We start from the raw sequence: 14,708 nt of genomic DNA, 5'->3' as shown, positions 1-14,708 counted from the left end.
AACTCATCCATACTAGTTTTTTGTTTTCAAGTAATATTGTTCAATGACATTTTTGTAAATATTTAGAAAAGTTTGAGACCTACAGGTTTGATAATAAATACACCGCCGAATTTTCTCTCTCTCCAGCATTTTTTTTTCTTCTGTCTCTCTTGCACACTAATATTCTTTATTCTTTTCTTTCTTTCTTTTCTTCTTTTTTCCCCCCCTCTTTCTCTTGGACACTGTCATGTTCTCTTCTTCTATTTGTTTTTTCTTCTTTTTCCCCTCTCTCTCAATCACGCTTCTTCTTCTTCTTCTTTCTCTCTTGCAGTCTATCTTTTAACCTCTCTCTTCAGTTTTTAGATTTGGCTGTGTTGGGTTGTTTTATGGGTTTTGTAAATTGGAATTTTGTAAACTATTTTGAATTTCTTTTGCAAATTTGTGTGTTAGTGCACTTTGAGAACTCATTCACATCAGTTTTTTGTTTTTAAGTAGTGTTGAGTGGCATTGTTGTAAATAAGTTGAAAATTGTATGACTCACTTGACAAGACCAAACATAAGTGAAACTCCCCTCTCTCACACTTCCACCTATTTCACGCCTTCCTCTTCTATATAATCTCACACAAAGAGTCTCATCATCTCTCTCTCTCTCTCAACAACTCTTTTATTTGGACTTTATCTCACAATTACTCTTAAATTCTTCAAATTCATTCATACTCCTCTATTTATCAATGATTCCGCTCATTTTAAATTCTTTAGATTCATTTGTACTCAAATCTATTATCGCTTCTCTCAAATCTATTTAAATTAGCTTTCTATCAAATCCATTTATCACTGAGAGAGACGAAAACCATAGAGGAGCAAGGAGCAATGGGTTTTGAGAGAAACAAAGGAAAATAAAAGAGAGAAGGAATAGAAGAGAGTATGTGAAGACCGAAGAGAAAGCAATCGTAGTAAGAGAGAGTTTTCTCTATCCTTAAATAAAACAATAATACATTTATTGTATAACTCAATGAATTATCACTTAAAAAAGACTCTTTTCTTTTTTTTTTCTTTTTCTTTTTAATACCAAACACACAATTATTACCAAACGGACCCATAAATATTTTCTCTAGAGTATTTTTCTCTAATGTTGTGAAGAAGGCAAACACCTACAACAAAACAGTGTTTTTTTTTTTTTTAGTGTAAAGGTCATCAATGAAAATAGAAAGGTTGATTAGATGTTGCTCTATTATTGCTCTAGGATAAAACTTAGACATAATATATTAGGTTCCCTACTTAAATTTAAACATTTGGTTGTTTTAAATTTACTTATTCTTAGAAAAGATAACACTATTTATACGGTTGCATAAGAATGAGTAAAACCCAGAGATGAGGCGTTAATGAAAAGATGAGGTGTGCCTTAACTACCATTCAAGTCAGGTGGAACCCCCTTGGGGGATAGTTGGTTTAAGTTAAATTCGAACGAATCTTCCTTAGGGAATCTGGGCCGTGCTAGTTGGGGGGGGGGGGGGTATCATAAGAAATTCTCATGGGGATTGGATATGTGGATATGCTAGAGTTATTGGATTCACTGCCAGCATGGCAGCAGAATTGTGGCCCTTGCAAGATGGTATCAAGATGTGCATTAATCTAAACCTGGCTGTTGTGGAGATTGAGCTAGATGTGAAACTTGTGGTTGATCTTCTGTAGAAGGATGCTGGAAGCTTCAATGGTACTGAGGTGATAGTGGTTGACTGCAAAGAATACCTTAAAAAAATTCCTAGAGTTAGAATCCAACATTGTTTTAGGGAAGTGAACAAGTGTGCTGATGCACTTGCTAGAAGAGGTGTCCTCCTCCCTCAAGATTTTTTTATTTTTTCTATTCCCCCAACAGATGTCTCCCTTTTGCTTAGTCTAGACATTGCTGGGATTATGTATGAGTGTGTTTGCTCAAATATCTATGTTTATGTTTCTTAGTTAATGAAATCTTCCGGTTTACCAAAAAAAAAAAAGAAAAAAAAAAAAAGAAGAGAATTTGAGCATTACCCATCGAAAAAAAAAAAGAAGAAAAAGAATTTGAGTATTACATTGACAAAATTAAAATTTGGGGTTTAAGAAGCTGTTTGGTTTCAATAGTTTCCATCACCCATTACTCATTTTTGGTGGATCCTAGGCTTAATATGTGTGTTTGACCATATTTTCATTTTCAATTTTCATCACTCAAAACTCTAACTAAATAAGTGATGAGTGAAATGAAACAAAATTTATGTGTTTCCGAGTGATGAAAACAGAGTAATGGTGGCAATATTCAAGGATTAACGAAAATGTGCAAAAACTCTATTTGTCTCTCCACTTCTACAAGTCTACAAAAGGATCCATGCTTGAAAACAATATATATGTGTATATATATATATATATATATTTTTTTTTTTTTTACTACGAATTATTTTCCTTAGTTAACTACTTAAATTTGTTTATTACAGTTTTGTAGTTTACCGGATCGTAAATATCAGGTGGCCCTCTTTCGTGGCCCACTTGTTTGCTCGAATCTCTATGTACTTCTTCCTCAGAATCTGTATCCCCGTATATCCTCCTAATACGTCGCCGTTGCAATTTACTTTTTACATCAGCAGTTAGTGGTGTCCAGCTGTATCAGCAATTTTGAATTTCAAATTCTCTACCATTTCGAAATTAACCGTTAGGGTTTCTACATCCATGTATTTTTTTTAATCCGTTAAATCCGTGACGTGTCAGCCATCTGACCGTTGATTCTCTCACACCCGTTCGTTCAAAATTATAAAAAAAAGAGCCGTTATATTATATCTGTCACTTTCCCTCCTTATATATAAACCTTTCTTTCCCATTCTCTACCCCACATTTTCATTTTCTCTCTCTCACCAAAAGTTCAAAACTTCTCAAACCCTAATTTTCGAATTCGCTCTCTGCTCTTCCGAAAATGAGAGAAATCCTTCACATCCAAGGAGGCCAATGTGGGAACCAAATCGGTGCCAAGTTCTGGGAAGTGGTTTGCGCCGAGCACGGCATCGATTCCACCGGCCGCTACTGCGGTGACTCGGAACTTCAACTCGAGAGGGTCAACGTGTACTACAATGAAGCGAGTTGTGGGCGATTTGTGCCTCGTGCTGTCCTGATGGATTTGGAGCCCGGGACCATGGACAGCTTGAGGTCCGGTCCTTATGGTCAGATTTTCAGGCCGGACAACTTCGTTTTCGGCCAGTCCGGTGCCGGAAACAACTGGGCTAAAGGGCATTACACTGAAGGTGCCGAGTTGATCGATTCGGTTCTCGATGTTGTTCGAAAAGAGGCCGAAAATTGTGACTGCCTACAAGGTATAAAATTGTCCTCTAATTTTATGTATGTACTGTTTGATTTGAAAATATGAAATGGGTCTGTTTCAAATTAGGGTTTAATATTTTCACATATTTTGTAGTTTTTTGAAGAATCTTTTTGGGGTAATAATGTGTGTTTGTTTTTTTGGGATTTAGGGTTTCAGGTGTGTCACTCATTGGGTGGTGGAACTGGATCTGGAATGGGGACGCTTTTGATTTCGAAGATTAGGGAGGAGTACCCGGATCGGATGATGATGACTTTTTCGGTGTTCCCGTCTCCTAAGGTGTCGGATACGGTTGTGGAGCCTTACAATGCCACTTTGTCTGTTCATCAACTGGTGGAAAATGCTGATGAGTGCATGGTTCTTGACAATGAGGCCCTTTATGACATTTGCTTCCGAACACTCAAACTCACTACTCCCAGTTGTATGTTTCTCACTGTCCTTTTTCTCTTCTATTGATGTTCAAATGTTTTGTTAGTATATCTGTGATGCTTAATGCTTTTTAAGAATGTGCTGTTGTTGCTGCAAAATGATGAATGGGAAGGACTACATAGTCCTAGACCATGTATGGTTTGTTGTCATAAGAATTTCATATGAGTTGAGTAGTTGGAGTAATTTAAGTAATAGTCATTAGTGATGAAAATGATGCTTACTTTGACTTGAAATGAAGGCGGGGAAAGTGATGGACATATCTAATCTTGGCTGTCACTTTTCCCCTTCCATTTCAAACTTAATGATTATCTATGTCTTAGGTGATTTTAAAAGTTCCCCTGCTAAATCAGTTTGAATGATTTGGGGGGGAAAAGTTTGTAACTTTAAAGATTAAATATATATTTTTAATTAAATACCAAGAAGACAAAGTTTGTAACTTTAAAGATATATTATTATTATTTTAATTAGATACCAAAATGCTTTTGCTTCTAGAGTCTTTGAATTATTTTACTTTTCACCAATGTTTTTCTGTTGAAACTCATTCCCTTTTATTTTTGTTCTAACAGTTGGTGATTTGAATCATCTAATATCTGCAACCATGTCTGGAGTCACCTGCTGCCTTAGGTTCCCAGGCCAGCTCAACTCTGATCTTCGGAAACTTGCTGTGAATCTCATTCCATTTCCTCGTCTTCACTTTTTCATGGTGGGATTTGCGCCTCTAACATCACGAGGCTCTCAGCAGTACCGTTCACTGACGGTTCCTGAGCTCACTCAACAAATGTGGGATTCAAAGAACATGATGTGTGCAGCTGACCCACGACATGGCCGTTATCTGACAGCATCGGCTATGTTCCGTGGTAAGATGAGCACCAAAGAAGTTGATGAACAGATGTTGAATGTGCAGAACAAGAACTCTTCCTACTTTGTTGAGTGGATTCCCAACAATGTGAAATCAACAGTTTGTGATATTCCACCAACTGGTCTCAAGATGGCCTCAACCTTCATTGGGAATTCAACATCAATCCAGGAGATGTTCCGAAGGGTGAGCGAGCAATTCACAGCCATGTTTAGGAGGAAGGCTTTCTTGCATTGGTATACTGGGGAAGGCATGGATGAGATGGAGTTTACCGAGGCAGAGAGCAACATGAATGATCTGGTTGCAGAGTATCAGCAGTATCAAGATGCAACAGCTGATGAGGAAGGAGAGTATGAAGATGAGGAGGAAGAGTATGAGCAAGAATGATTGGGATTAACGCCCGATGATGGGTTATTGGGGAACTTGCTATCTAATATACTATATAGTAGCAAAGTCTTTTTAACCTCAACTTCCAGTTGCTGGTTATGTAGTATTTGACTGAAGAAGGAAAGACAAATTAAACTATATTCTGCTATATCATCTGGTTTTGTAGCATAACTTTTTTAATTAGACTTCTAGTAGTAAAATTTGCCATTATTAAATTCTATGTTCTTGCGTCTGAGATTTTATTGTGCTCAATTATCACTATGCCATACCTCCAGCTTGTGAGGGTATGAATTGTGTAAATCCCATACTTTTTCATCCTTGTTCCCTAGTTTTTTGGATGTGAAACTTTGACATTCAGGGGGAAGAATGAGATATAGCTCGCTCTGGAATTTGCACTCCATGCATAATTTCATTGTAATGATTTCAGGGCCGAAGTGTGTGAACCTGCTGCATACCTGCGCGCATATGTTGTGTTGAATGTAAAATAGGGAAAATTACATTCGTTTTTTCTTGTACATCTTGTGGGCTATTCCTAATTTAGCGGGTTACACGAGAGCCATCGAAGCTTGAAGTGCAACAAATAGGAAAAAATTTCATTCGTTTTTTTAGTGAGCTCTTCCTAATTTACCACACGAGAGCCAGAGTTTTTTTATTTTTTATTTTTTTTAAGGGGCAAAACTTGGAACTTATTAATGAAAAACCAATATCAGCTTGGAGATCCACACAAGTGCAACAAATAGGAAAAAATTACATTCGTTTTTTTAGTGAGCTCTTCCTAATTTACCACACGAAAGAAGCCAGAGTTTTTTTATTTTTTATTTTTTTTAAGGGGCAAAACTTGGAACTTATTATTAATGAAAAACCAATAATGTCAGCTTGGACAATAGAAAACAAAGATCCGTGTGCAAAGTCTAAAAGCATACATCGAGCTAAAGCCCAATTCCGCTGCAAATTGTAGAGCCTTTGGACATGGAAGGAAGGACCGAGTGCCATCGAAGCTGACCAAAGGATTGTAGAGTTGTGGGAGTTTTGCTGGGACATGGAAGGAAGGACCAAGAGCCATTGAAGCTGAAGTGCAAAGTTTTGGAATGCAAAAACGAATGAAAGACAAAATGGGCTTCCAAATGCCCAAATAAAATTTTCAACGATATAAAAAGTATATTTATTTTTAAAAATTGTACCTAAATTACACCAAATGTGTTTGATTTATCTTTTTGTTTACAAAAATTTTTACAAACAGCTGATGTGGTGAATGATTATTGATAAATAAAAAAAAATGTTAATGATGAGTTTAAATGAAAACCAATAATAAATAGGACACATCAAACGGTAAAAGAATTTGTGATGGTAGCATTACTTAAAAAAACAAAAAAGTCATTTTTTTTTTTCCTATTAAAAAAAAATTTTCTTTGTTTTGCTTGAAAAATGAACTCTTTTTGTCTTGTTTGAAAAATGTTTGATTAACTCAAAAAATCACCATCAAAAAAAGAAAATGAATAAAACTAAAAACCTTTCTCATTTTCTTTCACTTCTGTTGGCTGTATATAAAAAAAAAGCCCCCTGGGTTTAACAAAAAGAGTGAAAACATACAAAGTTAGGGGGGGCCAATTTATCAATATCTTAAACTGACGAGGTTATTCCAAAATAAAGTAAAACCTCAAACTCTTTCACTTCGCAGTCGCTCTAGGCTCAGATTCTGAGATATAGAGAGCGAGAGAGAACAGAGCGAAACCCAAAAATGGCGACAGCTCTGGCAAACAGAGCTGCGAGCGATCGAAGCCAAAGCCTCTTGAAGCTCTCTTTCAACTTCCTCAGAAGCTTCAGTACTGCTTCAGCGAATAACCCTACTACTACTGCTTCATCTTCTTCCTCGGCCTCGAAAAAACCCAAACGAAAAAAGAAGAAGAACCTGTTCGAGGTGGCTCAGTTTTTGCCCAATTGGGGACTCGGATACCACATGGCCAAGACTCACTGGACTGGCGTCTCTTACCAGATCACCAAGATCAATCTCTACAAGGTCTCTCTCTCTCTCTCTCTCTCTCTCTCTCTCTGTGTTTTCCATTTCTGTTTTGTTTCGATTTTGAGAAAAATAATTGTGAGAAATGAAATGGAAAGTCTCTGATTTGTTGTTTGTAACAATGCGAAACTCAGTTCATCGAAATTGAATAGTTGTATTAGACTGAAAAGACTAGTCTTATAGCAAGATATATATATAGTGTTAAAAAAAAAAAATTTATGTTCTTTTTCTACAATTTCTCGACTGCCAAACAAAGGGTTTAAGTCAAATTTTAATCCTTTTTTTTTTTTTTTTTTTTTTTTTTTTTTTTTTTGCAACTCATGGTTTTAAGGGTTTAGGGTTTATGTGGTTGTTGCAGGATGGTAAGCATGGCAAGGCGTGGGGAATTGTTCATAAGGAAGGTGAGTGTTTGGTTATTCTGCTCTTAAATTTTCCACATTTGGTTTTTGATATTGGTATTAGATTTGGTGTCACTGCACTTGCTGCTGTTTTTGTTACTTTAACTAGCTAGAGATTTTTTTTTTCTCTGTTGAATAAGGGAATTTAGTGTTTTCATTGCTTAGTGTTATTGTCCTGGCTGCTACTTTTGTTGTTGTTGCACCCTGTAAAGAATATAAAAGGAATGTCACTTATGTGAGGGAACTGTTTGTCTTGTTTAAGTTATTTCTATTGGGTTTAGTAGGACTTTCTGTAGCTGTTTAAATATTTTGATGTTGCGGACCTTGATATACACATAAATCTCTGCCCTGAGAAATTGGGTTGCAGAGAAAATGGCAAAGAATTCTGTAAGAAATTTTCAATTGAGTTCTAAGTCGCAGTTGTGCTTACTAATCTGTTAAATTCTGAAAATTTGTGATTCAAGAAGATCGTAATCTTTTACCAGTTGTTTCTGTGTACCAGCTGCATGTTAGTGTTCAAACAGTAAGCTGCACTGTTAGAAATTTTGGTAAAATGTCATTTCCTAATGTTGTCAATGGAGACAATCCTAGGGTTTGAATCCCCTTCTGCCACTTTAATGTTGCAAAGAAAGAAGTTTACATATAAGTGATGAAGTGTAATAGTATTTGTGACTTTTGTAGGTCCCACCCTCTCTTCATTTTGATTTTCTTTTTCTTGTTGTTTGATAGTGTTCCAAGAGTGCCCTGCATATGAAACATTTTGATACAAACTTGTGTTCTCTATAAATATTGTCAACAGTTGTTTAAATATTTAATAGTCATCAAATTGATGAGATGATAATCTGGGCTTGCCACTGCAAATGTGATGTCTAATGTTTTATTTTAACTTTTCTGATTAATAAATATCAATTTTTATTTGGCCTTTTCACAATCTTTTTGGAAACCCACAACTCGTGCCTCAACCTGCCCATGTGGCAAGTTGTGAGTAGTGGGTCCATGTGGGTCTCCAACTCTACCACTCACAACTCGCTATGTGGGCAAGTTGTGGGTTTTGTTGTGATACTAGCATTATTCTTGTTAGTAATCATAATGTGAAAACATATATATTTCATCATTCTATACGAATTCTTCTGGTTGATGGTTGATTCATCATAAGTTATGGTGGCCTCAATGCTTTGTATATACACTTCCTTAGGGAATATTTTGATGTCTGATAGAATTGTTTACCATGAGTGCATATGAAATATGGTATCCTGGAAGGCCAATAAACAATTCTTAGCTTAGTTTGTCTCATGTTAATGGTCCAATAAAGGGGAAAAAAAGAAGGCCTTTAATTCAGTGATATATGCACTACAAAATCGAGTTTTACATGATATTAAAATAAGATGTATACTAATTTGTTCAGGAAAAAGAGGCGACCTAAATCATTGGCATCAAGAATAAGGCCGGGATAATTTGATTTATCAAAAACAAAAGGTCATGATAATTTGATCTGGCTTGTGATTTTTTCTTCCAGTAGCAAGATTGATGTTCTTACATGATGGTTGGCCAAATGGCACTTTTCTGCATCTATTTCATGCTGATTGGTACTTGTTTAGCTTTGTCTATTCCAAGGTCAAAGGTTTAGTTGATTCAATAATTTAATGCAGGCACGGCTGCGGCAGATGCACCAAAGAAAATAAGTGGAGTTCACAAGCGTTGTTGGAGGTACATTCCAAACTTAACGAAATCAACAGAAAGTGCTCCCAACTTGACTAAATCTCCAGAAACTGTCCCAAAAACGGAGGCTCAAGTGTCTTGATGCATATCAATTAGTAATAGGTGTTGCTTGCCTAACCACTCGTACTCTGATATCCTTGTTTGGTTGATGCCCAGTGATTTCAAGTTCTTCTCCATCGGCATAGTTAGCTTTGGATGTCATTTGTTTCCGAATCAGTTATTTCTAGATGTATTTGATGCTTTTTGTAACATCCCTGTGCATGGAAAGCTAGACTTTTGGCAATGCAAACAGAAATATGTTTGTTATAAGTGAAAAGCTTGAGCTAGATGGATTTAGTTTTCTAAGATTTTTCTTGTTTCTGGAGTATTGCTTAGTCGTCTCTTCTAACATGTTAATCCACTAAATCTGGTTGGGCATTTTGTTTGTGCAAGGGACTTTCAAAAAATTATGTTTGTGCATGGGTGATTCAGAGAGTGTTGGCTTGTTGGGTTAGTCATCGTTAAAGATTGATGAGGCTCTATGCTGGGAATTTCTGTCATTTCTGTCCTCCTTTCCTCTGAAGATGTGTCTTGAGCAATTACATCAGTATGTGCAAAAGATTCCGTCTATTTTACACAAAAAACCTACTTTTTCTATTATACACTCTTATTTTTACAAAACACTCACATCAGTTCCCCTCAAAAAAAAAAAAAAAAACACTCACATCAGTTTGTCTATTATACACTTCATTTTATTTAAATAATCCTTATTATTATTATTTTTTTATTATATCTCTCTCTCATCTCAATCTCTTAGACTCACGGTGCTTTCTTTCTTCTAAAAAAAGTCACGGTGCTCTCTTTCTCAACTCTCCCTCTCTACCTCCCTCTCATCCCAAGCTGCCGCACAGAACATCATACTGATGGCTCCGGCGACAGATCCAAGGTTATATCGGCGGCACTGGTGGGTTTTGAGGTTTTCCATTGGGTTTTCTTATGGGTTTGGTTGTTTTTGGGATGGGTTTTCCGATGGCAGCATGCTCTCCATGGCGGTGGCGACGACAGTGGCTTTTTTTGGGTTTGGGTTGATGGGTTTTGTGTTGAAAGTTTGATTTTGAGTTTTAAGTTGTTGAGTTTTCCATTGATTTTGGGTTTGGATTGATTTTCCTTTGTTTTTGATTGATTTTGTGATTGGAATATCATGGATTGTGATGAATTGTGGTGGTGGTGATTGGATGGTGTGGGGTGAATTTGCAGCAAATTGGGGACGGACACAGCCAAGGAAGAGAGACAATGAAGACTGAGAAATTATTAAAATATTAGATACAAGATCTACAGATGCACGGCTACTATAGCAAATGTGCAAATATGCACAAGTTTAGAAGCACTGATGTGGAGCATTTTTGAGATAAAATGTGTAAAATTGGTGTCTTTTTCTATTATGCACAATTTTGCATCAACTGATGTAAATGCTATTAGCATACTAAATTGCTTGTGCCTTGTGTTGATGTCTATGTTTCATAAATGAGAAATGCTAGGGACACAAGTAGCAAAACTGTTAGTAGTAAGTAAAAAAGTGATGTATGTTTTTGTGTCTAGATGAAAACTAGTGACAAATTACCACCTAATATTTGTTGTGAAATTGTTGTGGATGTAGCATTCCTCTTTATAAGTAGCAAATTGGTTTTGAAATGAACAGATATTGTATATATATGTTAAAGTGCTATGCAGTTTTATTGAATAAGATATAAAACCCGCTATTGGACTAGTGCCGCTGCCATTTGATGTTTGGTCATATAAGTCTAATTGAAGTGGTTTAAGATGGTAAAGAACATACACGAAGAACCCTTTTGATTTTAAAGGGAGGAATCAGTCTTTACATAATGGAGGGTGCTAATGTTGAATGATGACCATCTCTGAATTTAATACGGTAGATATATCTCAGTTAAGGAACATGATGGTGCTTGCTTGAGATATCTCTGTTTGGTTTGTGGGTGTGATTCATTTTCACTTTTTGTTTTCGATACTCATTTTCTTTTTCTCAAGTCTAGTACTCATTTTATGTTTGGCACAAATTTTCTTGTTTACCTTCTTCTTCTTCATTTTATATTATTTTTCACTTTTCACTTTCAATTAAAAATTCAACACAAATTTTGAGTATTTTTACAAAAATGCTATTGCATTCATTTTAGTGAAAATGAAAACAGTCAAAAGGTATATTTATTTTTTGTATTCAAACTCACTTTTTGGATATTGAAAATAAAAACTGAGTACAAATAATAAAGTCAAACCAGTTTTTTAGTGATAGATCCTACTGAAAATTGAAAATGAAACCAAAATGCACCATTTTTTTTCCCTTTTAACCAATCAGCCTTTTAGCTTCTTCCCACACTCAACACATGCTAAGATAATCCCAAAAAAAATAAAAATGCTTAGATACAAGATCAAAATCTCTCCCATATAGTAAGATTTATATGAGAAAAAATTAATTTAAAATATGATATTCTTGCTCAAATTAGTTGTTTTTGAAATAGTTGAAACAAAAGTCGAACAAAAGAAAGAAAGAAAAAATAATGACACAATTAAAATGTAAAAAAAAAATGATTGAAAAATATTTACATTTTTATTTTATCAAAATGATATTTGCATTCCTAAATAAGCATGAAACATGCCTATATATCAATTACTATATCATTCACTATACATCGATCAAATCACACTCTTATTGTCTTTCGACTTTGCCTATATAATAAAATACTAAACTTTGCAAAAAAATTTCCATAAAAATTATTGAAATATTAGAGGAAACTAATAATTAGAACACCGCAAGATATAGTTGAAGGAAAAATGTCTAGCCTAACACTCTATAGTGGGGAGAATAATTATAGTTGTGGGTTTTTTTTGAAACTTTTGTAATTAAAGATAACTCAAGAGTAATTAGTTATTATCGAGATAACTCTCAAGCTCAGTTAGTTTTTACGCGTAGAATACCCATCCGTCCATAGTTTATAAAAAAACTCCCGTTTTTCGTAAACTTTCCAAATGAATGGAATTTATGGTATAATTTCGGGAGTACCTTTATGTTAGTTATGCTTAACGTTATAATCGGCTAGATAATAACATTCTTGAAGGATAAAAATCATATCTTCCTATTTTTTATTCCCTTTATCCCTTCTTAAATCTTTCTTGTCTATTATTATTATTATTATTTTTCCCTATTATTATGGAATGTGTTGGAGCATTTTAATATTAAATAATTAAAATGAATAAATGTAACAACATAAATGTAAAGATCTGGGAGTGAATATGGAAGATGAGGAGTTAGTGAAAATGTTTAATCCCACATTGAAAAGAAGAGAGACTATTTTGTTTTTTTTTTTAATTGTGGTGATTAATGAGCTAAAATGAATTGTCTCAAATATTGGGTTAGATGCGTGTGCAAGAGGGAGGTGAAGGGTGAAGGTATCAAAAATGGAAATGGACAAATCAGAGAAAGTTTAGCCAACCAAGAGCTTGAATTTCCTTAAAAAGAGTGAGTGCCACGCCTCAGTTCAAATAGTGTTATGTACTTTCTTTTTTTAAATTAATAATATTCAAAAATACTATTCAATTTCTCTTTGTGTTATTTCCATTATTATTGTGTTTGCACCAACAGAATGAATAGTAATTTTTTTTTTTTTTTTTATTTATAAAAATAAGAATTAATATGTACAAGAGACAAATAATGCGGTTAAACTAAAATATCTTCTAAAAAAAAGTTCAACTAAAATAGACAAAATAACAAACAAGTGAACAATTTTACTATATTATTTTTATTTAAGTAAGATAATTTATTTTGTATCTATGAATAAGTAGAATATTATTTGATACATGATTCAATTATTATTTTCTGTACAAAAATTAGTGTTATTGTTGATTTATTCATGATAATTGAAATAATATTCTTTATTAAGAAGATTATTTCAAATTAGATTTGTTAAAAATTTTCTATATGACTGTTGTGGGGACTGGGTTTGAGCACTTCTACTGTTAGATGAGTGGACTCAAGCTTAACTAGCCCAATACAATAAATTTATAGAGAATGAGTTTAAGAACTAGGTCTTAGTGAGGGTTACAACAACTAGACATGGTTATGAATGGGTTGAATAACAAGGACGTAGGCTAAAGTATGAAATTTTGTCCTCGAGCATTTCTTCCGAGGGACTTGTTGTTGTTCTTATTCTTTCAATGCTTGGTTACCAAGGTTTCCAAGGTCGTGCAAATTGCTCCTGCTTTATTCTTCTTCTAATTCCCGATCCCCCATTCTCAGAGGATTTCTCACATTATATATCTCCTTACAATTGATCTTGGCCCTCCATCTGTTAATCATGCAGGTCACTACTTGAGTGCTTGTCCCATCAGCCATCTTCCCAAACTTTCTGTGAGTTGCAGCAACCAAGACCGCACTGTTCAGGGGTCATTTCCTTATTAATGCGGCCAGGACGTTAGTTGTGGGCATTTAATACGGAGGTGACAGTTTTTCCTTGAACAGTTCTTACACTATGCTCTCGTGGCTATCCTACGATACTTGTCCTTTTTCTTGGGACGCTCTGGGAGGCTGCCGTTGATGGCGTGCTGTTCTTTCCTTCTAGGATCTGGCTTGGCCGAGAACAGGATTGTCCTCAGTGATGTTTCTGGGCCATTTGGGCTTTCTTAATTCGTCCTTAGCCATTTCTTCCTCCTCGGTGTGGGCCTTGGGCTTAGTATAAAGTGGGCCGGGGTTGTCAAATTCTTTGACCCCATAATAGCCCTTCAAAATTCTGCTGTCCGGCTCCTTGGTCGGAGAGGAGGATTTTGGTGTCCTCGGGCCTTTATCATGGCTCGCCAAGTCTTGTCCTCCATCAATGCCAGAGCCTTTTCGCTTGTCCAAGGCATGCTCCTGGTGCTTCGGTATACGGGGCGTGCCCTCATTAAATTTTGGCAGTTCTGTACTCCCCACGTTCAATGGTGTGATGGTAATCTAACGGTGGAGATTTCTTTAACTTTATGGGCGGGAAAACCCGCATGGTTATTTTTTATGGGAGGTATAAATACCCATTGGAACCAATTTGTCTCTTTATTTTTGCACTCAAGAGTTCTTGCGCACATATCCTGAGTTCAGTCAAATCTCCAGCCAAACTCACATCTCTTTTCAGCATAAAAAGCCTGTTCGAGGAGCTTTTCCTCATTTCTGTAAGTTTTCTTTTCTCTCTAACTCCTCTCTTTCTTTCGTCCTTCCCTGACTCTTTTAGCTGTCTCTAGGGATGGGTAAGTTAAAAAAGTTGGTTGAGTCCGAAGAGGCGATGAAAAAATTCGTCGCCAATTATAGGATACCTCGTAATGTAGGTTTGAGATACTGTGAAGAAGGGGAGTGGCATTTTAGGAGGCAAGAGGGTGAAGTAGTGATTCCCATAATCGCCTTCATAGAAGGTGGTGTGAGAATCCCTATAGGGCCGGTGATGAGGGACTATCTTAGGCATTTCCGATTAGCTTCTACTCAGTGCGCCGCCAACGTGTTTAGGATCCTGGGTTGTGTGGACGCTTTAAAAGAGAAAATGGGGTTGAGGTTAACCCATCACGATGTAAACT

General features: G+C 35.7%; 2 protein-coding genes across 2 annotated transcripts; both read left to right on the top strand.

The window, feature by feature from the left end:
• The first annotated feature begins 2,828 nt into the window (after window positions 1-2,828).
• On the top strand, window positions 2,829-5,223 carry LOC115985872 (tubulin beta-2 chain). The gene is made up of 3 exons (XM_031108771.1): window positions 2,829-3,311; window positions 3,468-3,737; window positions 4,312-5,223. Exons 1-3 carry the CDS (start codon window positions 2,918-2,920, stop codon window positions 4,986-4,988), a joined length of 1,341 nt encoding a protein of 446 aa, XP_030964631.1. The 5' UTR covers window positions 2,829-2,917; the 3' UTR covers window positions 4,989-5,223.
• Window positions 5,224-6,598: 1,375 nt separating this feature from the next.
• LOC115985867 lies at window positions 6,599-9,482 on the top strand. The gene is made up of 3 exons (XM_031108766.1): window positions 6,599-7,005; window positions 7,364-7,406; window positions 9,053-9,482. Exons 1-3 carry the CDS (start codon window positions 6,727-6,729, stop codon window positions 9,202-9,204), a joined length of 474 nt encoding a protein of 157 aa, XP_030964626.1. The 5' UTR covers window positions 6,599-6,726; the 3' UTR covers window positions 9,205-9,482.
• The last annotated feature ends 5,226 nt before the right edge of the window (window positions 9,483-14,708 follow it).

The sequence above is a fragment of the Quercus lobata genome, chromosome 1 (assembly GCF_001633185.2).
Source record: "Quercus lobata isolate SW786 chromosome 1, ValleyOak3.0 Primary Assembly, whole genome shotgun sequence".
Lineage (NCBI taxonomy): Eukaryota > Viridiplantae > Streptophyta > Magnoliopsida > Fagales > Fagaceae > Quercus > Quercus lobata.
The sequence above is the reverse complement of the archived record's forward strand: the minus strand, read 5'-3'. Positions and strand labels throughout refer to the sequence as shown.